Genomic DNA, 26,586 nt, shown 5'->3' on the forward strand with positions numbered 1-26,586 from the left:
GACAAAGTGTATGTCATCCTGGTGAACGGCGCTGAAAAGGCCGTGTCTACAGACGCCTTGAAACCAGCATACCTAGACACCTCGGACGACCACCCGTCAGACGCACCCTGTATTATCTTTCCGTTAACACGTGGCACACCATGCTTGGTAAATAAAATCTCGTCCCAAGGGATCAAAAATAGTAATCGGAAGTTTCTTTCCCCCACACGGAGTCTCATTGGCCCATTCCTTTCTCCGCGGCCCGTTCCTCGCGTTAAGGAGAACGCACCTTAACGTATCTAGTGACCAGGGAAGGAAATCCCAAAGAGTTCTTGTCCCCCCAGCAGTGTACATGGCGCGTCCTTCCTATAGGGTCTCTAGAAGCACGGTCCCTATTTCTTAAAATTTTTCTTCGCATAAATCTATTTTTTTTTTAACAAAATGGTTTGGTGCCTACTGATTTTTGTATTATGATTTATTAATATCAGATGTTTTTAACTTTGCAGATTATCTCTTAGACTTCTCAATATTGCTGAATTGAAAACGTTTAAGGTTTCTAAAAATTTCCTTAAACTTTTATTTAATTCCACGTTTCTCAAAATATTTTTTTTCAAAGCTGTCAATAACAACAAGACTTCCCGCGTAAGTATTTAAAAAGGAGTACTCTGTGAAAAGTAGCGCGCCCTACCGGCAAAATATCTTGTTGCATAAATTGATACCGTTCTTTCAACATTACGTTCGGACTCCTGGTATCTATCCTCCGTGGTCGTTACTATCGTGATGAAACTCTCACGTCTATTGCGCATGCGCCAAGAGCGAAATTTAAATTCTACGAAAATAATTTTAGGTTATTTATCAAGTATAATACAATATCAAATATTATTTTTTTGATAATATACATTAAATATTAATTAATATTATAAATTACAAATTATCTAATTTCGACCGAGGACATAATAAATATGTCATTATTATTTAAAAATACTAATAAAATAAAATGCATCAAACTTTCATGTGTACTGATTTCTGTCTCTGAATATCTTTTGAACGCGCTTAATTTAATCGCCAAAACATAAGACACCATTTTTATAGAGCATTAAAATTTCTACAAAATTCGTCTAGAACATTTTTCTGTACAATCATTTAATGATGAGATATGAATTTTTATTCTATTGGACTGAGAAAAAAATAAAAAACTGCGATGCGGATTTTTTTGACCCACCCTAATATATATATATAGATTTCTCTGTTTGTTTGTTCAGGATGTTCAACGTAAACATAAATGAAACAAAAAAATAATTGTGTTTTATTATTAATCAACGAGAAGATTTCTTACCAATGCTTTTTTATTGCCTACAATAATTTTAAATAATTTTTTTTTATTCCTTTTTTTATATATTTTTTTTTATCATAACATATGTGCAACAAACCATTCTCAATTTTAACAAACAAATATAGCATGCCATTACAAATTTGAAAAAAAAAAAGAAAAATAATAGGATCTGTGTAAAAATCAATTGTTTTCATCACAACGCAAACATTTCTATAAAACTAGTTACACCTGTGCGAATATTTAAGTATATAGCCGCCAAGAAAAATGTCTGTGTACTCGGGTTTGTTTGTTTGTTTGTTCTGTGTAAACTTTTAAGAAGTACACACACGCTCTCTTTTGTATAAAAACCCTTTTAAAAGTTTTGGAAATTTTTTAACTCATTAATTACAAAAGTGAGATTATTTTTGAAACAGTTTAGTATTAATTTTAGTTTTGTTTTTTTTTTCTGTTTAGAGTAGTTTAGTTTTTTATTTTCAGACATATTTAATATTTCATATGAGATAATAAGACATATTATTAATATAATTTTTATTCAATTTTAATTTTAATAACTTATATTCTATATATATATATATTAACACTTTGTTGACCAGCTATTTTTTTAAGAATTTATCTCATGTTACAGGCTATTACTACGTAATTGAATTGAAAAGTAAAACAGTATAAATAATATTTAATAAATTTTACTTATTATTAGACTTTAAATATTTCATTTTCGTATGATTAAACAGTATAACAATAATACAACAAAAATCTGTTACTATTTTAATATTTATTTTCGTAGCGTTTTTCTTTTAAATAGCGTGATGCGATAAAAAAGCGCATCACGAGTTAACTCGTGACCGGTCAGCAACGTTCGGTCATAGAAACACGAGTTAACTCGGGAGCGGTGGTCAACAAAGTGTTAACATTAATTTATAATTTTTCAAAAGGGATGATATACAATATTTGTGATGTAAATAAATATAAATATACGATTTTTGCAATAGCGCGATACAACAGGTACTTCTTAACGATATTAAAAATTCATTCGAAAAAATATTGTTATATAAACAATATTCATTATTTTATTAATAAAGAAGAACAAACTCCTTAAAAGATTGTTCCTATGTTTTTCTCATGATCTTTTCTTTCATTCGGTCTCGTTCACTTCTTATCATCCATATTTTTCTAGAATTACTGTAAAATAAAGATAAAACACAGAAATTTCTTTTTTTTTAGGAGATCAAACGGTTAAATCATTTTGAAACAATGAAACATATATCAGCACCAACATCCTACAAGGATAACTAATCTCACTCGCTAAAGTAAGCGCGTAAGCATTGACAAGAATTCACTTTGGTGCAACTATATTAATTATTATAACCTCTCTTTTTATATAGTTTAATAAATTAATTATTCCCCTTTCTTTTACGCGCGCGCGTGTGTGTGTGTGTGTAAGTATAAAAGGGAAACGAGAAAATGTTTATTATTTAAGGTTATTTTTCTTAACATTAGATATACCAGCCAGACCAGTCAATTTGACTGGTCGGGCCATTTTAATTCAAAATTTCGACTTCACATGTAACATTTAATTTCTGTAAATAATTAAGCGTTTTGTTATTTAAAAATATCTATTAAAATTATTATTGTTAAACATTTTTTTGTTATTTTATTTTTTAAGAGTAAATAAAGACTGGAAGTCTCAAAAAGCATTTTTGTTTACACACCAGTCATTTTGACTAGTGTGGTAGAAATAGGTATATTGAAAATGGTGGTATATCTAATGTTAATCCCTCAATTAAAACACACAACGAATGCAGGGGAAACTTGTAACTAAAGATAAAATGAACGGTGTAATTATTTTTCATATGTGAAATATGTGATAGCTTTGTTGTTGTTGTTGTTTTGTTCAAATGATAAAGTGAATTTAGAGAATGTTAAATTAAAAATGATAATAATAGTGATCTAATAGGAACGAATAGCAGGTGGTACTGTTGCACATTCCTGTTCATTAAGCGTGTTATCAATTACTGGCCTATACGTGATAGATACTTCTCCAGTTTTAGGATTAATAGTCGTTAAAGTATGTTTTCTCCAATGTTGATCTAAAGGTTTAGGTTTTTGATTATCCAATGGTTTACTATAATCATATTCGTCGATTCTATCACGGAAATCTTCACGAGCATGAGCTCCTCGACTTTCTTTTCTATTTTCTGCGCTTACTATTGTTTGCATAGCATTTATCATTAAATTTTGTAATTCAAGTGTCTCCACCAAATCAGAATTCCATATGAGTGATCTGTCGGATACTTTCAAATCATCCATTTTCTTATAAATTCCTGACATCTTTTTACAACCTTCTTGCAAAGTTTGAGCATCCCTGAATACCGCGGCATGTGTTTGCATAGTTTTTTGCATGTTCAGTCTTAATTCAGCAGTAGGAACCGTACCATTGGCATTTCTAATCCAATCCAAATTTGCGACTGTTTCTTCTCCGGCGTTCTAAAAACAAAGAAGAAGAAGATTTAAATTTAAAAATGGTATGAGACAAATCACAATGATATCAATTGAACAATAAGAATTAATATTTTGTTTTGATAAGAATACTAACTGCTCTTAATGGTCCTACAGTTTCACCGGGTTTATTTTCTTGTGAAATTGTCTTAGCACAAGCTCGACCAAATACAACGAGATCGAGTAAAGAATTTGCACCAAGTCGATTAGCTCCATGAACCGAGGCACATGCAGCTTCACCACAAGCATATAATCCAGGTACAACTTTATCCTCGTCGTTATGTCTGGTTAACACTTGACCCTTGTAATTGGTTGGTACACCGCCTGTATCAAGTTTCATATATATCATTTCAACTTTTGATCCAATCATTGTTGATTAAAACAAATTATGATTTGTAAGGATTTGTATACCCATATTGTAGTGCACAGTCGGTATAACAGGTATCGGTTCTCGTGTTACATCAACTCCAGCAAATATCATAGCTGTTTCAGATATACCAGGCAATCTAGCAGCTAATTGTTCAGGTGGTAAATGATGTAATTGCAAATAAATGTGATCTTTATCAGGTCCAACGCCTCTACGCGAAATAAAATATTAATGAATTATTATTTCCATAATCGCCATTGAAATAAATCTTTTTTCAATGTCGCATTAGTTCATTTACCTTCCCTCGCGTATTTCTATGGTCATTGACCTGGAGACTACGTCTCTCGAAGCTAAATCTTTAGCAACTGGTGCGTAACGTTCCATAAACCTTTCACCTTCGCTATTTACTAAATAACCACCTTCTCCACGACTACCTTCCGTTATTAGACAACCCGCGCCATAAATTCCTGAAATGCATAAGATACATGAACGATTATAGATTTTATTCAAAGATAAATTCGCAAAAAAAAAAGATAATATTTTATTTATTTGTTTAATCGATACCTGTCGGATGAAATTGTACAAATTCCAAATCTTGATTAGGTAAGTTAGCTCTCGATACCATTGCTGTACCATCTCCTGTACATGTGTGTGCTGATGTACAAGAGAAATACGCACGACCATAACCCCCAGTTGCTAGTACTGTATTTTTAGCATGAAACCGATGAAGTGTACCATCCTCTAAACAAAGCGCAATGACTCCTCTGCATTCTCCGTCTTCCATAAGTAAATCCAATGCAAAGTATTCAACAAAATAATTACAATCATAACTCAATGATTGTCCATAAAGCGTATGTAGCAAAGAATGTCCTGTTCTATCTGCAACGCAACAACATCTGTGTGCTTGGCCACCTTTACCAAATTTTAATGATTGACCACCAAAAGCACGTTGATAGATTTTTCCTGAAAAAAAAAGAAAAGAAATAGTATTAACAATTCATTTTTGATTTTCAATTAATTTTATTTGTGTTTGATTAACTATTATTGTAGATAATAATATCGTTTTTATCAACGTAGAAGAAGTAACGTTAAAAAACATAATAACATAATTAAACGTAATTAATAATAACTTACCATCAGAAGTTCTACTGAATGGCATACCACAATTTTCTAATTCAATGACTGCTTTAGGAGCTTCTCGTGTCATGTAATGTATTGCATCCTGATCACCAAGCCAATCAGATCCTTTGACAGTATCATACATATGCCATTGCCAATTGTCTTCTTCCATATTACCCAAAGCAGCATTAATACCACCTTGGGCAGCTACAGTATGTGATCTAGTTGGAAATAATTTAGTAACGACTGCGGTTTTGAAACCTTCTGCAACCAGTCCATAAGCTGCACGTAACCCAGCACCACCTGCACCAACGACAACTGCATCGTACTTATGATCCACCAAAGGATATTGTTTAGATATAGCATCTGATACTTTAGCAGCTCTTCCATCAGGTGTGTGATGAAATTTGTGAACATTGATAACCGGTAAGCCCAATTTGTTCTGTAATATAAAGATTTAAACATTTCATTCTTACAATCAAATATAAAGAAATTGTTTTTGGTAAGCATTTCATTCTTAGAAAGAAATATACGAAAAATATACAGACATTGTTTCTGATAATGTTAGCGTAGAGTCAATATGCTAAAATAAGAAAACAAATTTGTATAAATATACTCTCAATATAACCTTGTTTTTGAATTATAACTGTTTATATGTAAAACCTGTTATTTAAATATTTTAATAAGAACTCTTCAATATGGCTACGCTTGGTTTCATTAGTCTACCAAATATCTCATCGTAGACTGCATTCATTCATATGTATCACATGTTGTTTATGCAGACAATATTTTTGAATATATTAAAGTTCTTTAATATTGTTTATCAGTGTATTGTAAATTAAAGATTTAAAGTGTTTGCACAAATCAAAATGCAATGGATTTAGATCAAGTGATCATACTGGTCAATTAATTGACATTTCATCACCGTGTTACATTTACTAAAAAAATTTCTTATATAAAAACTGTTTTGCTAATTGAGTAAAATATGTTTTTGCATGTCATTGTGTATAAATTACATATGATTGATGAATATCAAGTGATATATCTTTCAATAGTATTACTAAATTTTCATATGTACTATTATCACCAAGAGTGTATAACAAACTGACTGAAATGTCAGTTAAACATTTGAAATTAATCTGTGTAGAATATTATTTGAATAAAAAAATATTTATAATAATTTAATAAATATAATATATAGTTATTAAAATTATTTATAATACTTTATATAATAAATATAACATATTTATTAAAAGTAATTTATATTTTAGTACTAAATCTAGTAATATTTTTATATCAGATTGGAAACTAGTGCATTAGATAAAAAAACGTTTTAATTGTGGGACAATACAAAAAAGAAAAAACAAAGAAACTGATAAAAAATAAAAGGTATATAAAATAATTATCAAAAGATAAAAATGACTGTATAATTTGAACTTGACTCTTGTCAAGTAAATAATATATTCAAAATAAACATTTTTTGTTGTTGTACTTATTTAAACATATTTCAATCTATTCCTAAAATTATGGTTTCAATTTGTATAAATATTCTTGTATAAATTATATTATTAATTTATACAAGAATATTTATTATATTTATTAATCTATAAAAAATAAAAATAAAAATATATTCATTATGATACATAAATAAAAGCAGAAAAAATATTAAAAAAAAAAGAAAAAAGAAATCATCACAAAATGTATCATCACATAATTAATCATTATGAGTAATAATAATTAATTGTATGCTATAGTAACATTATCTCTGTATAGTAAATGAGATTCGTTACACAACAGGGTAATTTATTGCCAGCTGATGTATTTGCCATATGGATAATAACTAAAATTGTCAAAGAAATACAGACACGCGCATTTACATACTCAACATCATATGACTACTTATATTTATCTCTATGTGTATTTCTAACTAATGTCAATAATATTACAATTTTTTTTTCTTTCCAATACAACAACTCTTTTCAATTCGCATATAATAAAATTATTTAATATTATTTATTATTTGAAAAAAAAGAAAATTATAAATTCACTTTTTATATTCGCATATCATTGATAATTAATATAATTAGTTTAATCTTATAATTACGAATACGTTATAGTAGTAGTAGTTATGATTAGCATTATTTACGTAACACACACATATGTATGTATATATATATATATGAATAAAAAAACATAGATAGAAAGTGTTCATTAATAGGATTCATGAATTATATTATCTTGTTTATGTTATACTTTTTTGTCTTTTTGTCTCATTAATATTTCAAACAATGTTTTGAACATTTTAAACACTCAAACAAACGAGTAGTACATGTCTCTGCTTGTGTATACATAACATATATATACATATATATATATATATATAAAAGAACAAAAAAATAATAATATTCAAAATAAAATAACGTTGAGTGATATTTCGTATTTTAAATTATTCATAAGTGAATTATTTTAAAATGGTTTCGTTTAAATAATAATTTAAAAAAAAAAATAATTAATACATATTTTAAATGGCGCTTCATGGAAGACGCTAGAAAAAAAAAGTTACACAAGACTGCACACATAGTAAAGTAGTGTAGTATACCAAAAAAAAAAAAAAAGTATCACCCTGTGATAATGATTTTGATTTGGTGTATCTCTTTCTTTTTCTCTATTGGTAAAACCTTACGTAATATCAATACGCCCTGACTACGACGACTACGACTACGACGACGACGACAAAAACTTCGGAAATAATAAAAGTTATTTATTTAATAATATAATATACTTATTATATATGCTAATTCTTTAAAAATAAATCATGCTATTGAAAAATACAATAAAATAAAATAAAAAGAAAGAACACAAAGAAAGAAAAAAAAATTACATAACGTTAAGCAAATTACTAAGAATTTTCATATCTCTTACCAAATTCATCATAGTTGTTATATTTGTTGCGGTGGTGGATAAAGAATTTCTTGAAATAAACGTACATGCTTTTAATATAGTACTCATCTTTTTACGATCAATGTAATATTTGATTTATTATTATTATTATTATTTTTAGTTGTTTTATTGACTAACTGTATGCGTTACGAAAGGGTAATTTGCGGTTTATTTAATTTTTTATTTGTTCTTTTTAATTGTTAATCTTTCCTTCAATCGGATTTTTCGTTTTCAACAACGTCGTCGTTCTCTTCGTAATCGTTTTATGTGTGTGTAATGATGATCGTATTTTAACTTATTTTCTCTCTCTCTCACGATCTCTCGAAACGCCCACAACTCGTTTTACTTTCGATCAAAACGAAAAGGAAGAAAAGAAACTGCTGTTGCGCTGTGTTTCGGAGTTGTTTTATTCACGAGGTAAACGTAAATCATAAAAGAGACTGAGAAACACACCGACCCATTCTATTCGCTCGAATGCCGAGTTACTACTGAACACATCGAATAAGAAACAGTGGTTCTCATTTCATTTTATCTTAACATTAATAATTACCCTGCTATTACTATTCGTCACGAAACATAACCTAGTTTATTTTTAATACTTTCTTATCTTTGTAAGTATATCACATTAGAACAATTTATATTCTTTAATTCCAATTCATATTGTTTTTTATTTCTTATTCGAGTGAAATATTTTCAAGATATATCCTACCATTCGTCACAAAACATAACCTATCTTTTACTACTTTCTTATCTTTGTAAGTATATCTCATTGGAACAATATATTTATTTTTATTTCCGATTCGTATTATTTTTTTATTCTTATTCGAATGAAATATTTTCGTAAACGAGTAAACGAGTAATTATTATTTGTGTTATATTAAAAATCCAAATTTTCCCGCCTTATCGAAAGTAATTTTTTCTTACCCTCCTATCTTCCCACCCCTCGTCCCTCTACAGATCGATTATCAATGGCTACCAAATATTTAAGTGGCGCCAAATTCAAAATACGCGGCTACCCTTGTGCACGCACGCGTGATACACTTTTCTCAGTGATTCTCATTCTTTTCTTTTGTTGTTTTGTGGTCCAATTAGGGGGGGATTTTTTTTTACCCAATTTCCCTCGTTCTTTGAATATATCCATGTGTGAATAGAATTATTTTATTATTTATTTTAAGCGTATTTATTTTAATCCTTGATATTTTATAGATATAAATGCTAATGTGTTTAGAAGAATTAAAAAAGATAATATTAATATTATTATTTTTCTTATACGAATTTTCTAACCTAATTATCATCCAAATACGAAGATAATCAATATTTTTGTACCTTCTAGAATTAACATTTTAAATAGAATTTTGTGTTATCTACTCTTTCTTTTACATTAACAGAAAAAAGATTACATTTATAAAATAAAGACATTAAAATGATTTGAATAAATAAGACAAAAAGAAAATAATGCATATTCTTATAATATTTCTTTAAATAAATCTATAATAATGATTTATATAATAGATTAAATATGCATTGTCTGATATAAAATCAAGCAATGAGATAAAAATCATTGTTATTCGTTATTTAATAGGATCGAATGGTTGGTGGTACGTGTTTAGCTTCCATTTCATCTAAAGTCGTATCGATTACCGGTCGATAAGAAATACTTATCTGTAAAATAATCGAACGCTATTATTAGTATCATTTATTGAGATTAATAAAAAAATAAATTATCAATATATAATATAAATAATAATATTTACCGATCCATCATTGAAAGCCCAAGTTAACGTATGTTTACGCCAATGTTCCGAATATGGTCGCATTTTTTGATCTTCCAGTGGTTTACTGTAATCATATTCATCGATTCTTTCCTATATAAATATATTGTTAATTATTAGGAATCATTAATAAATTATAAAATTATTAATATCGATAAAAGTTCGAATTAATGTTCTCAATAATATAAAAAAGGGTAAAGCTGGTATAAGGCAGCCATATGCAATTTTACTTTGAAATCATCTCTTGCGTGTGAACCCCTTGATTCTTTGCGATTTTCAGCTGCATATACGGTGTGCATATTAATAAGCATCATATTTTGTAATTCCAATGCTTCTATTAATTCCGTGTTCCAAATCATCGATTGATCTTGCACCTACATTTATTTTGAATTGATTTTACATATTTTTATTGTTATTTTTTTTTTAAATAAGTTAGATGAAGACGGCCATTTTGAAACTAACGCATATATCTGGTAAATCGCAGGTGTAAAGTTTCGTCATTTCTCGGCATCCTCTTTGTAAAATATCACAAGTTCTAAATACCGAACAATATTTATGCATAGTTTGTTGCATTGATTGTCTAAGTTCATGAACAGGGATGCAACCTTTTGCATAACGTGTAGCATCAAATCGACAAATTGATTCTTCACCCAAATCCTTCATTTCATTGAAATTAAATGTAATTAAATTTATCAATAAAAAAATATATATCAAATAAGTTTCTTAATTTTGTATCAAATTTACAGGAGGAATTTCTTCGTGTCTTTCACCAGGTCTAGTAATGCAATCAATTTGTTCAGCTATTGCTTTACCAAAAACAATGATTTCTAATAAACTGTTAGCACCAAGTCTATTGGCACCATGAACAGATGCACATGCGGTTTCACCAGCTGCCCATAATCCATCTATAACACTGTCTTCTTCATTTTCACGCGTTAACACCTGATTCAGATAAGTCATAATTTAGAAATATTGTTTATAATACAGTCTTTTCAATTTAATTTACAATTTTTTTATATAGTTTCAAATGAATACTAACTTGAGCACGGTAATTTGTAGGTATTCCACCCATATTGTAATGGACCGTTGGTACCACCGGTATTGGATCTTTAGTAATGTCGACACCAGAAAATACCCATGCTAAATGTGAAATGCCTGGTAACTTGGTACGTATAGTTTCAACAGGTACATGATTTAATGCAAGATGCACATGATCTTTTTTAGGACCTAAACCTCTGCGTAAAGGAAGAAAACACAAATGAAGAAGAATATCCTGCACATATATATATATATATGAAAAATAATGTAACTCACCTTCCTTCAACTATTTCTATGGTAATAGCACGGGAAACAATATCACGTGATGCTAAATCCTTAGCCACTGGTGCATATTTTTCCATGAAATATTCACCTTGGGAATTTACCAATTTACCACCTTCTCCTCTACTTCCTTCTGTTATTAATATTCCACTTCCATACAATCCTATGATACCAAGAAAATAAGGAAAAATATGAGAAAAAATAAGGAAATAAATTATTAAATGAATCATTTATATATTTTGTATTAGAAGTTTTAAAGAGAAAAAAAAAAGATTGAAGAAAGATACAATTATTATTTTCAGTAATAGCGTATATATACATACCTGTAGGATGAAATTGTATAAATTCCATATCCTGTAATGGTAATCCTGATCTTGAGGACATAGCCATGCCATCACCTGTACAAGTATGTGCACCCGTACAAGATAAATAACATCTACCAGCACCTCCCGTTGCTAGCACCTTACAATAATATAAAAAAAAAACCATAAATTCTTATTAATATTCATTTAACACGAAGAAATAGTATATGAGTCATACGAATGACAAATACGGTATGATGAGCTCTAAAACGATGAAGTATTCCTGTTTCTAATTCCCAAGCGAGAACTCCTTTGCAGCAACGACCATGCATTAAAAGATCAAGCGCAAAATATTCTATGTAATAATGAACATCGTAACGAAGACTTTGACCGTATAAAGTAAGAAGAAGAGCGTGTCCAGTTCTATCTGCTACAGCACAAGTTCGACGTGCTTGACCACCTTTTCCAAATTTCAACGATTGCCCACCAAATGCACGTTGATATATTTTTCCAGACTCGTTGCGACTGAATGGACATCCTAAAGAAAAATACAGAAGATAACAATTATGTTACAATTATATAATAAATTATACAATTATACAATATTATTATTGTATAATAAATTAAATATATCTTTAACAGATTGCAGATACATATCTTATGTTAATAACATTATAAATAAATTATTTAAATAATCTAAATATTTATTTAATTAATTATAATCAATTATTTAAATATCTGCAATCTGTTTGTTATAGAAAAAAAAAAGAGACATTGTATTTCATAAACAAACAAAAAAGAACCATAATTATCTAGTTCATAAACTGCACGAGGTGCTTCTCTGGCTAAAAAATGTATAGCATCCTGATCTCCTAGCCAATCGGATCCTTTGACCGTATCATACATGTGATAAAGCCAACTATCTTCGTGTTCACTTGCTATAGCAGCATTTAAACCACCTTGAGCAGCAACTGTGTGTGATCTTGTTGGAAAGAGTTTAGTTACTACAGCAACACGATATCCTTTACTTCCTAAACCAAATGCTGCTCTTAAACCTGCACCACCAGCTCCTACTACCACAACGTCATAACAATGATCTACCATTGGGTAATCCTGTTAATTTATAAATAAATTATTTCATTTATTTTATTATTTATTATATTATTATCAATTAGTCACTCACATTTCCTCCATTTGTTTGAACACCGCAATTTGATTTTTCAGATGGGCTGACGTTAACATGAAATTTTGTTCTGTTCACTCTCCATGGTGATTTTGTCCACTGACAAAATATACACAAAGATAAAAAGATTATATTATGTTAAATAATAATTTTTAATATATATATATCACATAATATATATATTTATTTTGAATTACTTTAGATGAAAGTGGTATCAACTTGTTTAAGCATCGAGTTAACATTTTGAAAGAATATAAAATTATTTTTCTCTTCTGATATATATAGTTGATAACCTTAATTATTTTTTAACGCTGTTATCTTCATTTGTTAATATTATAAACAAAATACGAGAAAGGAATTTCGTATTATAAATCAGGTATAGTTTGTTACTTCACATTAATTCGATTTAAAACAAAAATGGTTAAAATATTAAATATAATAAAATTAAATATTTATTTATTTTATCAATGCGAAGAGAAATCATTGATAAATAAATTGGATAAACAATATTTGCAATATAAAACAGAAAAATAAAAAATTAAGAGATAAATAATTATGAGATATGTGCTTGAGACAGTATTTTAATGATGATTTATTTGAAATTGATATTTTAATAGTGAAGATGATATAAAGATGAATAGATTGATTGAATATCTGAATGTTTTATTGATAAAAATTAACATAATGATCATTCGTATTAAAATAGCTATAATAAATCATAATTATTGAATATTGACTAGTATATAGCAAAAAAACGTGATTTCGAATATTTTCTCGATGTATCATTGAAAGAGAACAAGTTCGTGATATTTGAATTATATTAATGATGTCATTAAATATTTCACTTACAAACATTATATTAATTATAAATCTGTTTTATTATTAAATATAATAAATATAATTATATTTATATTATATTTTTATTATAATATAAATTAATATATTATATATTTATATAATTAAAATTAATTATAATATTAAATTAATTATATTTAATTAATTTCTTAATTTATTATTTATTTTTTTATTAACTATATTACGAGTATATTATATTAATAATATATTAATTTATTATTATTATTATTATTAAATATAATCAAAATTATTAAATATATTAAATAATTTTAAATTATATTAAAATTAATTATATTACTATTAAATATAATCAAAAATAAAAATATACATATATTTATAAATATCATCGTAGTTATGCATGACAATTGATTATAATAAATATTAATTTATAAAATATTGATTATTACACGATGATTAAGCATTCATTTTATTGCATTTGTAAAAATACAATTTGAATTTACAAATAATGTGAATATACATCGAAATTGGCATAGAAAAGAAAAAGAAAGAGAGATAGAGATAATACGCATGCACGTTAATTATTTATTTTATTTATATAATTTTATATAATTAATTATATAAAAAAAGGATACCCCCAGTATTCTTCGATTTTTCTATAAACTTGTATAGATCATAATTAAAATTCAAATTAAAAATAGAAAACTTCCTAAGATTATTATAATAATAATAATAATATTAAAGGACACTTGATTAAATCGCATAAGTCACATATTTGTATTGCAAGTATAGTTATGACAAGAAACGTTAATTAATTAATTAATTAATTAATTAATTATTACATTTGTTTCTTAATCTTCGTTATGAACGATTCGTCGAGTTTAAAAAAAAAAAATTTAGGATACCGAATGTATATATAAAAAAAAAAAAAAAAAAAAAAAACAAAAGGAAATGATGTCGAAGTTAGTCATAGAAAAAAAAAAGAAATAAATAAATTAAAAAAAAAATATAAGAAAATAATCAAAGTGCGAGCCTCTTGACACCACATTGGCAACAATACTTGGCAGTCTCGGGAAATCTTGATCCACACTCATGACAAAATCTTGACATTCTACATTTTGTTTTAGTAATTGCCGATTGATTATTTTCTCGACGATTATTCCTCGACACCATAAGATTTTCCTCCATAAGATTTGACGTATCGTTGTTGCCATTGCTGCTGCTGCTGCGTCCGTGATTCGAATATTTGCGATTTAAACTAATATTTTAGAAAAACAAAAATAACAAAATTACATTACCTTAATTCTCATTATTTTGTTATAAACAATTCATTTGTTTTATTTTTATTAATAAATTTTCTCAACAAAAGTAATTGATTTGACTATTTTAAACAAAAATAATTTAATTACTTGTCGCAAACAATGTTTTAAACAGAAAAAAAAAACAAGAAAAAATTAATTTAATTTTATTAAAAAAATTTATAAAATTGAAAAAGAAACAATTAAATAAATACAATAATATCATTTATATTTAATTTAATAATTGAATTTCATCTAGTAATTAAAATTTCTCTAGAAAAAGTAGTTATACTTATTTTAATTTGTGTGATATTAATTTTATACAATTAAAAAACAAATAATTAGAAATACAATGATTTGATAATTTCATTTAATTTCGTATAATCAATTTCATGAGAAGAAAATTGAACTAATTTAATTTACATATTAATTTATACGATTATAATAACCTCTTTCATCAAGGTACACAGTGAGTCATTTTATGTTTGAAACAAAATAACTATTTTTATTTATCAATTAAATTTATAAATAATTAAATATAAATTTTATTAGATAATATTTGAAAAACTCGAAAGAGAGTATTATTTAATTTTTTTGTTTGTTAAATAACAATAACATTAAAACAAAAAATAGATCAAAACAATAATTGAATTTCATTAAATTTGCGTAATAAATTCGTACCAATTGAAAAAGAAGAAGAAAAAAAAACCAAAAAAGAAAAGAATTTAAAAAATACAAATATTTGTAATATTTAAAGAAATAAAAAACAAAAAGAAATAATATATATATGTATATTAACCTGCTGTATGCAGAATCGGCATTAATTTTATTTTCTCGTTGTTTGTAGTTGTCCGTAGAAGAAAATTCATCGTCACTGATTTGTCCATTAAATTGGCTGTTATTGTCGGGACCAATTGGACCATTAGAGGAAGAAGTTCTCAAGGATTCGTTTCTTAGGAGGGACCTCAAGGAAGGGAAAGAATCATTACCAACTAAATCATCATCGTCATTATCAAAAGAAGTTATCAATTGATCAAAAACAGAATTGGAACGTTTCATATCTATTTCGGAAGATACGATTGAATTAATACTAAGATCGCTACTGGAAAATGTTAAATAATCATTTTTAACGTTATTATGTAATTTAACAATTTCATTGTTATTATCATTAGAATTCGAATGTTTATGTTTTCTTTGATAAATAGATTTAGGTGCTGAATATGCACGAACAGTTTGTAATTTGTTAGCTTGAGATTTAGAAATTTTAGTTGAAGATCCTCCAACTTTGTCAGATATTTTACTAGAAATATCGTCATTTTTGTATCGTTTATCCAAACCAATAGATTTATTTTGATCAATGTCATTACCCAAAGCTTTAGATTTGTCTAATATCATTCTACGACCTAATTCTTTGTTAATCATTTTCTTTTCACGATCGTTTAATTTGATATCATTAAATTCTTTGACAAATATCTCGTGAGATATTGAATTAGTTTCCGTAGAATCGCTTGAAAAATCTGATGTTAATTCATCCAATTCATTGGTAATGGATTTGTCCAAATGTTTTGTTTTATTTTCATAAGGATATTTAACAAAAGCGGAAGAATGTGAAAGAGGAAAGTGAGATTTGTTCGAAGAAGTTGAAGGAATTTCCGTCAAGGACAAATCACTCGAATCCGATAATAAATCGTTCATTTGTCGTTCTGCTAATAGAAAAGGATCGTATTCCTTGCTGGTACCACCACTGTAACACATACATTTGTTTTTCCTTTTTTTTTTTATTTTATTTTATTTTTTTATGCTAATAAATTTGTAAATTTATTTGTTTGTTTAATTTTTAGGTATTATGTCAGTTAAATGTGTGTGTGTGTGTGATTTTTCATTCGAACATTGGTAGCATATTTTAACGTTCATTTTCAAAAAAATAACATGAAAAATATTAGCATGTATATATGAAATGTTTAATATGAAAACAAGAATAAATTGTTTTGTTAAAATTTATTCGAATAATTACATTATGAAGAGAATGATATTCGTCATGCAAAAGTAATATCATTTTTAACCCTTTGAATTGCTATGGGCGCATATATGCGTTCACAGAGTTAAAAGAGTTAATATTAAAGAAACGTAATACATTTTTGCGCAATTTAACATATATATGTTACGTTATATATATAAGTATATTTATATTATTATTAATAATTATTTTTAATATTTTATTTATAATATAATTATATATATATAAATAATATATTAAATAAAATATATAATATATAATTATATACAGGGTGGGTCAGCACAACCATCTAGATTTACGTTATTATTATTACGCGTAGCAGACAATGTTTCACATGGAGTTGAATGGCTTTGAAAGGGGTTCATACTGATGGTACTTTTTTTTTGTGTAGGTGGACGTGTAAAGGACATATGAAGGTCATTAATGTTTTTTTAAACGGAATCATATATTTTTCATTGCATCATCTGATGCTCTTTCATATTATTTACAAAAAAACCTATTAACCTATTTATGTAAAAAAAATTATTACTTTAGGAGAGATATTTTAATTTTTATGTCTATTTACAAAAAAGGTTCAATGTGGTAACGACCATTTGCATCAGTACACTTTCTGAATCGAGAAATTAATGACTCATTAACGTTTCTTAATGTATCTGATGTTATTTTCTTGCATTTATTGATGATACGATCCTTTATGTCGGCCATTGTAGTCGGAGGCTTAGCGTAATATTATATACCAACAGATTTCCTCAATGAAATACTCCATCACGTCGTACCTTTGATATCATTTTTAAAAAATTTCACCAGACAGGGCAATTAGTACGCAAAAAGGCAATTCGTAATAAAACAATTACAAATGAGGAAAACGAAATTGCAGTGTTAGCCGCAATTACGATAAATACATCCGTTAGCTCTCGCGAAATCGAAAGCTAAATCCAGACTAGCTGGAATTAGCCGCAAAAGCATTTTACGCATACTGATAAAATACAAATACCATTCATATCATGTATCAAAGGTTCAAGAACTGACCGCAAATGACTGTTATCAACGTTTACAATTTTGTAATTGGGCTCTCACTCAAAGAGACAACTTTTTCAGCAATGTTATGTTCACGGACGAAGCAACATTTATGAAAAATGGATCAATGAATTCAAGAAGTGACCATTATTGGTCAACGGAAAATCCTCATTGGTTTAGACAAATGGATAATCAACATCGATGGAGTGTAAATGTTTGGATGGGCATACTCGGTGATAAACTTATTGATCCATACTTTATCGAAGGGTCACTAACCGGACCAAAATATGCAAATTTTTTATCAAACACTCTATGAACATTTTTAGACTATTTACCATTGCATACATGACAAATAATGTGGATACAACAGAATGGTTGCCCTGCTCATTATTCAAGAATAGCAAGGGATACATTAAATCAAATGTTCCCAAATCGTTGGATAGGACAGATTGGATGGGCCCATTCATTTTCCGGCTAGATCATCAGATCTAACGCCCCTCGACTTTTTCTTATGGGGCTACTTAAAAAATAAAGTCTACGCTGAGCCTCCGACTACAATGGCCGACATGAGGGATCGTATCATCAATACATGCAAGAAAATAACATCAGATACATTAAGAAACGTTAATGAGTCATTAATTTCTCGATTCAGAAAGTGTACTGATGCAAATGATCGTTACCACATTGAACCTTTTTTGTAAATAGACATTAAAATTAAAATATCTCTCCTAAAGTAATAATTTTTTTTACATAAATAGGTTAATAGGTTTTTTGTAAATAATATGAAAGAGCATCAGATGATGTAATAAAAAATATATAATTCCGTTTAAAAAAACATTAATGACCTTCATATGTCCTTTACACGTCCACCTACACAAAAAAAAGTACCATCAGTATGAACCCCTTTCAAAGCCATTCAACTCCATGTGAAACATTGTCTGCTACGCGTAATAATAATAACGTAAATCTAGATGGTAAAATGTGCTGACCCAGCCTGTATATATAAAAATGTATAAATAAAAATTAAAATATAAATTATTATAAATATTATTTATTAATAATAGAATATATTAATAAATTAAATAAAATAATATATTATATATATATACGTATATATAAACGTATTATACATATATGTATATTAGAGTTAATTAATAATTATTAGATTATGTATAACATAGGTGTTATATATATATATTTATCTAATATAATTGACAAACACGCGTGCAACTAATATCTATTAGACAATACATGCTAATAAATGAAAGAAAGAACGTCACATAAAATAATGATTTAATGAAATGCAAAATAAAATAAAAATAAAACGTGCAGTCTATACCGACTTACATTCTACACCTAAGCACGAGATTAAAATCCGGTCGTCTGCGAATGTAATTACTCCATAGAGGACGATTAGATGAATTCGTACTCCTATAAATTCGTTTCGAATCGTTTTCGATATTTATAAAATAATTTTATCTTTTTTTTTTCTTATTATATATTTATATATATTTTTATTTTTTTTTGTTATTATATATATATATATATATATATATAATATTATTAATATTTTTATTAATTGTTATTATATATATATATATACAGATTTTCACCTTTGAATCCTTGGAGGAGGAGAAGAAGAAGAATCAATAAGGACTGGTGGAAGGATACGAATTTTTGGATTTCTTTTATGAAGCCTATTTTGTTTATAATTATATGTCATTGGATCATTGATAACACGATCTTTAGATAATTTCAACATTTTTTTCCAATAATAATGTTCATTTAAATTATAAACATTTTTATTCATTGAAGTGTCTCTTCTAATTTCCGGTAATGTATTATTATATTTTTCATAATTATTTTCAATTGTATAAGATTTATTATTAACGTTATCTTTTTCATTGCAGATTGAATGAATACTTTTGGATGATCGTTTTTTATTAACATAATCATTCTCTTCTATGGATGATATCAATGTATTCGTACTGCCACGAAGTAAATTCATATTTTCTTGAATTTTACTATTAATTTTGATTGATCGTATTGTTGAGGTTTTTGAATTAATTGTTAATGATCTTTTTAAATCATTTTTGTAATCTTTATGATTAATTATTATTGTATTTTTATTGTTTATATTTTCTTCATTTTCTTCATCGTTTACTTTTTCTTCTTCTTCTTCATCTTCAACATTTTCTTCATTTTCTTCATTATTTTCTTCTTTTTCTTCTTTATCTTCTTCATCATTTTTTTCTTTATTTTCTTCATCATTTTCTTCTTTTTCTTTTCCATCGTCTTCTTCTTCAGTGGAATATTTAAATTGTTCATTTGAATAGTTCTCATAAATTAGGTTATGTAACTCTTCTTCGGACTTTGTATCAGATCCACGTAAATAATATGAATCATTTTTATCAATATACTCGACAAAGTTTGAATTATTATTATTATTATTATTATTATTATTCATTTTATTTTCATTATCATCAACAAATGATAAATTGTTTTCATTCAAATTGATATTTTCTACCAACAAATCATCTTTCATTTCATTCACAATTTCTATATCCGAGGAAGATGATAATGGAACGATATCATCGTTTATCATTTTATTTTCAATCATTATATTAGTATAAAACAATTTATCAGATTGATCGTCATTATTAATAACATTATCAACAACTTTATCGTATTTTTCTATCGGATAAATAATTGATTTATCTTCTGTTGAATTACAGTAGTTAAACGTTGAATCATTTTCATTGATATCAACAACATTTACATGATTAATTTCATGATTAATTTCACTATGATCATCTTTAATAGAAATCGATTCAATCATTCGATCATCATCATCATCATCATCATCATCATCATCATCATCATTATTATTATTATTATTATTAATATTATTATTGTTATTATTGTGAGAATCATTAGATTGATTAGAATCTTGTATAATATTTGTATCAATTAAAATATCATGATCATCCGAATCTTTGATCAAATAAGTTTGATTTAATTTTTGTACAGTATTAGACCATGTAATCATTTTATTCGTATCATTTTCAATAAAAGAATAAATATCATTTTTATTGATCAATAAATCATCCATTATTGGTATCATATCTCGATCATTCTTCTTATCATCATCGAATGATTTATTATTATCCGATTGTAAATAAGTATTTACAAGTTGATTACATTTATTCGATGATATTTCATTAATAATATTGTCCTTGATATTTATATTAAATCTATTATTATTATCACGATTTATTTTCATTTCTTCCCACGTGATTAATTCATCGTCATCATTCTTTTGATCAACGTTGTCTTCTTCGTAATCATAATTGTCGTTGTCATAATCGTTGTTGTATATATTACATGGTTGTACAATCATTTCTAATATATTATCATTAACAGTTACATCGTTTACTTTAGAATCTTTTTGATTTCTAGCTGTTATCACGTGATCAATTTTAATCAAATTACGATTTTTCTTTTCGCATTCCAATGTACGATGATCGATCATCAAAGGAATTATATTGTTGGATTCATCGTTCATTTTATTTTCCAATTTTTTAACTTGTATCATAGTTCGTTGTATTTTGTCAGATTTCGTTGAACATTGTATTGCATCGTTTTGAATGATTTTACCGTTTGATTTCTTCTTAGGTTTTAAGGATATTAGAAGAGGAACATTCACATTTCTCGGTTCAGGGTTGATCGAACGTGAACAGGACGTTGGCCTGAGGAGAAGGAAAAAGGGTTCAAGGAATACCCGAGTAACAACAAATAGAAAGATGACATTTAAACAAATGAACAAATAAAATGAAGAAAGTAGAAGAGGAGGAGAAAGAGGAGGAGAAAGAACGGGAAATTTTTTTTTTGTAATTGAAACGACCATTGCCCTTTCCCTTCTCCTCGTGCACAAATCACACACAAATCACGTTTTATAAGATACTAATACTAATTCTAATTTTAATAAGATTAATTGATGAAGATAAATGTGCTTACCTATCTGTAGGACGTTTAATTGTTTCTTTTGTTTTTCCTAATTGGTAAGTTTCTGTATTATTTAATTGTTCACCTCTGCCACTGTAATTATACATATATAATACATTAATTTCATTAAAATTATAATAATTGTATTATATGGACCGTTTATCATGAAAATGAGGTAAGTCCATTTTTAAAAACAAAAATTTTCAATTTATTTTTTATTCATTAATTATATATTATATTTTATTATTAATTATATATTATAATAATTTTATAGGCGATGGGCTTGAGTAGCAATACACCGAACTACATATGGAGGATGGAATCGGGACGTAGAAGCGTGACGACAGAAATATGGAAAAGAGCGGGTAATTATTTAGTAGAAATAATGAAAATGGGAGAGGAAAGATGGCCAAGAAAATGTTTCAAAGAGGAAGCGAGGAGGGCTCTTAATGGAAACCCAACGAAATGAGGAAGGGAAGTCCAAGAAGCAATGGAGGAAGTTGGCGAAGGAGGTTTATGGAGAGCGATTGCAAATGGCGATCGAGAAGGAGTGAAGAAGATAATAGAAAAGGCAAAGAAAACAAGGATAGACCAGGAAATCCAACAAGACTGGATCAAAATTGACCAATCAACGTATTGTGAGCAATACAAAAACAGAAAATAATCAATAGAAGCAGAGAAATACTGGGAAAATGGGAATTTAACAGCAGGAATGAAGGAGACCTGGGCGAGACTCAGGTGCGGAAATGTGGGAAAGGAGGGCAATAAGGGATACAGTGACGTAAGATGTAGGTTTTGCGGAAGAGAGCCAGAGAACGTGGGGCACATATGTAGATGCGGGAAAATAAAGGAAAAAATGGGAAAAGCAGTAGTGGAGAACCTAGAGAAGTGGATCGGGGAGAGGGGAGGCGAAGAAATAGATAGAAGAGTAGAAATGGCGCTGAAGGGGGAATCGGTGCCCCAGCTGTGTGCATATATGAGAAATTTCGAAAGGCTGGCCAGGAAAATGGGCCAAGATAGGGGGAAAGGGGGAACGAGAAGATAGACAGAGTGTGAGTGGAACAATTAGACATATAAGGAAATAGAATGTAAGGAATATGTTATAGTTTTTATATAGTCTATATAGTTAAATGTGGTATATTGTTTTATATTGTTTTTATATTGTTAATATTAATATATAATATTATATTAGGGCATAATTAGAATTAAGTATATTATCAAGGGGAACGAACATGTAGGGGGGGCCTTCGGGGTAAACACCCTAAAAGGGTATACCTGAAATAAACTACTTCTTCTTCTATAAAATTAATTAATTATTTTAAAGATTACAATTATATATTATATTAATTGTATATTATAGATTATAATAAATTAATATAATATATATATAAAATAAAATAATATATATATATATATATATATATATATATATATATATATATATATTTATATATATATATAAAATTTTAAATATATTAAGTATAAAATAATATAATATTTTTGTATTAACAAATTTGTCTGTAAAACTTTTAATTTTCTCAAAACGAAAAAAAATGGATGATACACCATTTTCTAAATAAACGATCCATATACATATTTGTAAGAATACACGTAAACTACATTAAAATTTAACAAAAATTTTCAATACTCACGTTGTAATTGGTCTTTGAGAATCGATGAAATTTTCTTTAATTTTTTCACGACTATTATCAGGCACAGAAACGGTTTCTCTAATTTTGTTAGGCGGTGTTTTAATAGTTGTACAACTTTGAGAATATTTCTCGCGATTACTTTGTCGACGATTTTTCAAAGCAGGTGCACGATACTTCATACGTGCTTCCAAACGTTCTTTGGCAATGTTTTTGGTTGCTGGACTTATGGGTAATCTCGTTGATCTTTCTTTACACCATGCTACATGACGATCATATGCTTTTATTCCAAATTGACGACTACAAGTTGGACACATTCCTTTTTCATTTGCTCTGGTTGGTGCACCAGTTGACGGTGAAGCCATGTGGGAACTAGATTGTCTTTGATTGATTACTATACTTGCCTGTAAACAATTATATGGATCTGGGTTCATATTGTAATTCAATTCTTTAACATTTATTTCATTCATTCAATGTTATTCATTTTGCAACAAAATGCAAATATGCATTGGTAACGTTAGATTTAAAATGCTTGTTGCAATATTTACATGTAAGACTCTAATTGAAATGATTAATTATTGACTTTGATTGATTACTATGCTTGATTTGAAAAAAATTATATAAATCTGGGTTCATATTGCGATTCAATTCTTTAACATTTATTTAATTCATTCAATGTTATTCATTATGCAACAAAATGCAAATATGCATTGGTAACGTTAGATTTAAAATGCTTGTTGCAATATTTACATGTAAGATTCTATTTGAAATGATCAATTATTGACTTTGATTGATTACTATGCTTGATTTGAAAAAAATTATATGAATCTGGGTTCATATTGCGATTCAATTCTTTAACATTTATTTAATTCATTCAATGTTATTCATTATGCAACAAAATGCAAATATGCATTTGTAACGTTAGATTTAAAATGCATGTTGCAATATTTACATGTAAGACTCTAAGTGATATGATCAATTAGAGTTGTATTATTCATTGATTATGTTCTATAGGTTTTACCGTTTCATTTCTAGCTGCCCTGATTGTTCGTAAAAAATCATCATGAGTTTCTTTCCAAGATGATTTACGTTTTTCCTCATTGGAATATCTTTTTTTTTCTTGTCTTGGAAGAAATTCCGCTAAATCTGTACCCTGTATTCTTTGTTTAGCCGAATCGAATGGTTTTCGTTTTTTTATAGCAGCTCGTTCGCATATCTTAGAATGCTTTTCTAATGATCTTGGCATAAATGTTCTTCCACAAATTGCACAAGGCAATAATACTTCATTTGCATCTCCCTCCATTTATTTAAAATATCTTTTTTTTTCCTCGAAAGTGATGTACTTTCAAATTGAATTCGATCAATGTGATCTGTCGGTAAATTATCGATCGTAAGTTTAGAAATATGGTTGGAATCTGTCGGTAAGTTATCGATCGTAATTTTCAAAAATATTTCATCGATATCTTTACCGATCTACTTTTAAATTAAATATATAATTAATGTATGTATACATTTAATTATAATATGATTTAATATAAATTATAAAATTTAATATTAATATATTTAATTAAAAAAAATAAATATAATATAAATTTACAGAAAAAATAAAAAAAAATATAAAAAAATAAAAGTTATAATAAATTACGCATTAAATAAATAATATAATTATATATATATATATATATATAAATTTATAATAAAAAAAAATAAATATATTATAAACTTATAATATAAATTTACAAAAATATAAAAAAAATTATAAAAATATAAAAGTAATAATAAATAACATATTAAATGAATAATATAATTATGCATACATATATATATATAATTATTTATTATATATTATTATTATTATTATTATTTTATTTATATATATGTAATATAAATTTACAGAAAAAAATATAAAAATATAAAAATATAAAAGTTATAATAAAAAATGTATTAAATAAATAATATAATTATATATATAAAAAATTATTGATTATAAATATACGTTTCTACGTACCAAGATTTTCCAGACATTTTTCTTTTATTCATCGCCATCTTTCTCTCATCAAGATTAATTTATTATTAACTCGTAGATAATAATTATAAAACAATACACACTTTGTTTTCTTTGTAATAATCCGTTTTTTTTCTTCGATCATTCAATGATTCAATTTTTTTTTTTCAGATATGTATATCGTCCTCCTCAAGGTCACAGGGAAAAGTACTCGAATCGTTGGTTCTCTCAGGACTATAAGAAAATCTAATGAATAGGAGTAGCTCTTGATTACCTGCGACTAAAGTTGATTCTTCTTGAAAATAAACGACGACGACAACGACGACGACGACAACGACAACGATGAAGAAAACAAGACGTCATGTCGCCCCCGCAATTTATTAACTTTCGCCTACGAGATCTTACAAGCTTCCATTTATGGGGATATGATTATGACATTTTTAAACAACGATGATGCATTGTAAAATAACTTTTGCGACAATAAGTTATAACAACATTGTGAGAAACAAAATATTCTTTTTTTTTTTTTTTCAAACACACACCTTATTATTTTATTAGAAAATTAGAATAAAGAAAATGAAGAGAACTTGAGGATACTAATTTAAGAAAAGAAAAAAACAAACAAAAAGGAAAAATGAAGGAAGACAAAAATTAATAATCTTTTGTAATCACTGTTAACACACAAACACACAAAAAAACACTTAAATACAATCCCCACAAACTTTGACTAAGTCCTTGTAAGGCAACGTGACGTTTATTGAAACTTACCCTCAATGTGTCGCCATGACAGTTATGCAAAAGGGAAAACATTGGTTGCTATAGAAACCATCGTAATTCGATGGGGGAAAGAATCTTGTTGAATACTCTAATTAATTTATTTAATCGATGTTTATATATTATTAATTAATCTTCACATTATTATTGTATTCTTTTTTTAAAAGTTAGATCGTAGAATCAAAAAATGTATTTTA

General features: G+C 27.3%; 4 protein-coding genes across 6 annotated transcripts; all 4 read right to left on the minus strand.

Moving 5' to 3' along the window:
- Positions 1-1,307: 1,307 nt before the first annotated feature.
- On the minus strand, positions 1,308-8,729 carry SdhA (succinate dehydrogenase, subunit A (flavoprotein)). Its single transcript, XM_015331311.2, has 7 exons — positions 8,217-8,729; positions 5,310-5,736; positions 4,740-5,138; positions 4,474-4,642; positions 4,220-4,386; positions 3,906-4,132; positions 1,308-3,796 (listed from the first exon to the last, which is right to left on the minus strand). Exons 1-7 carry the CDS (start codon positions 8,301-8,303, stop codon positions 3,260-3,262), a joined length of 2,013 nt encoding a protein of 670 aa, XP_015186797.1. The 5' UTR covers positions 8,304-8,729; the 3' UTR covers positions 1,308-3,259.
- Positions 8,730-9,687: 958 nt separating this feature from the next.
- Positions 9,688-12,949, minus strand: LOC107071890 (succinate dehydrogenase [ubiquinone] flavoprotein subunit, mitochondrial; the record flags this gene model as incomplete). The annotated part of the gene is made up of 11 exons (XM_015331312.2): positions 9,688-9,896; positions 9,989-10,099; positions 10,237-10,380; positions 10,469-10,663; positions 10,751-10,948; positions 11,046-11,241; positions 11,321-11,489; positions 11,650-11,788; positions 11,880-12,166; positions 12,432-12,741; positions 12,812-12,949. Coding segments are annotated over 11 exons (1,974 nt in total), but the record flags the coding sequence as incomplete, so codon positions are not given.
- A 1,598-nt stretch (positions 12,950-14,547) lies between these two features.
- Positions 14,548-26,556, minus strand: LOC107071903 (uncharacterized). Of its 3 annotated transcripts, none has more exons than XM_089175009.1 (7): positions 25,619-26,556; positions 24,632-24,980; positions 23,614-24,014; positions 21,974-22,054; positions 19,304-19,387; positions 15,722-16,666; positions 14,548-14,849 (listed from the first exon to the last, which is right to left on the minus strand). In XM_089175009.1, exons 2-7 carry the CDS (start codon positions 24,911-24,913, stop codon positions 14,645-14,647), a joined length of 1,998 nt encoding a protein of 665 aa, XP_089031135.1. In that variant the 5' UTR covers positions 24,914-24,980; positions 25,619-26,556; the 3' UTR covers positions 14,548-14,644. The 3 variants fall into 3 exon arrangements, with proteins under 3 accessions (XP_089031135.1, XP_089031133.1, XP_089031136.1); XM_089175007.1 differs by having other exon boundaries at positions 14,548-14,882; XM_089175010.1 differs by lacking the exon at positions 19,304-19,387 and having other exon boundaries at positions 14,548-14,882.
- Aatf (Apoptosis antagonizing transcription factor) lies at positions 19,398-21,967 on the minus strand. Its single transcript, XM_089175006.1, has one exon. It carries the CDS (start codon positions 21,861-21,863, stop codon positions 19,566-19,568), a length of 2,298 nt encoding a protein of 765 aa, XP_089031132.1. The 5' UTR covers positions 21,864-21,967; the 3' UTR covers positions 19,398-19,565.
- Positions 26,557-26,586: the final 30 nt, after the last annotated feature.

The sequence above is a fragment of the Polistes dominula genome, unplaced genomic scaffold (assembly GCF_049000335.1).
Source record: "Polistes dominula isolate Pdom_NZ unplaced genomic scaffold, Pdom_raw_medaka contig_78, whole genome shotgun sequence".
Lineage (NCBI taxonomy): Eukaryota > Metazoa > Arthropoda > Insecta > Hymenoptera > Vespidae > Polistes > Polistes dominula.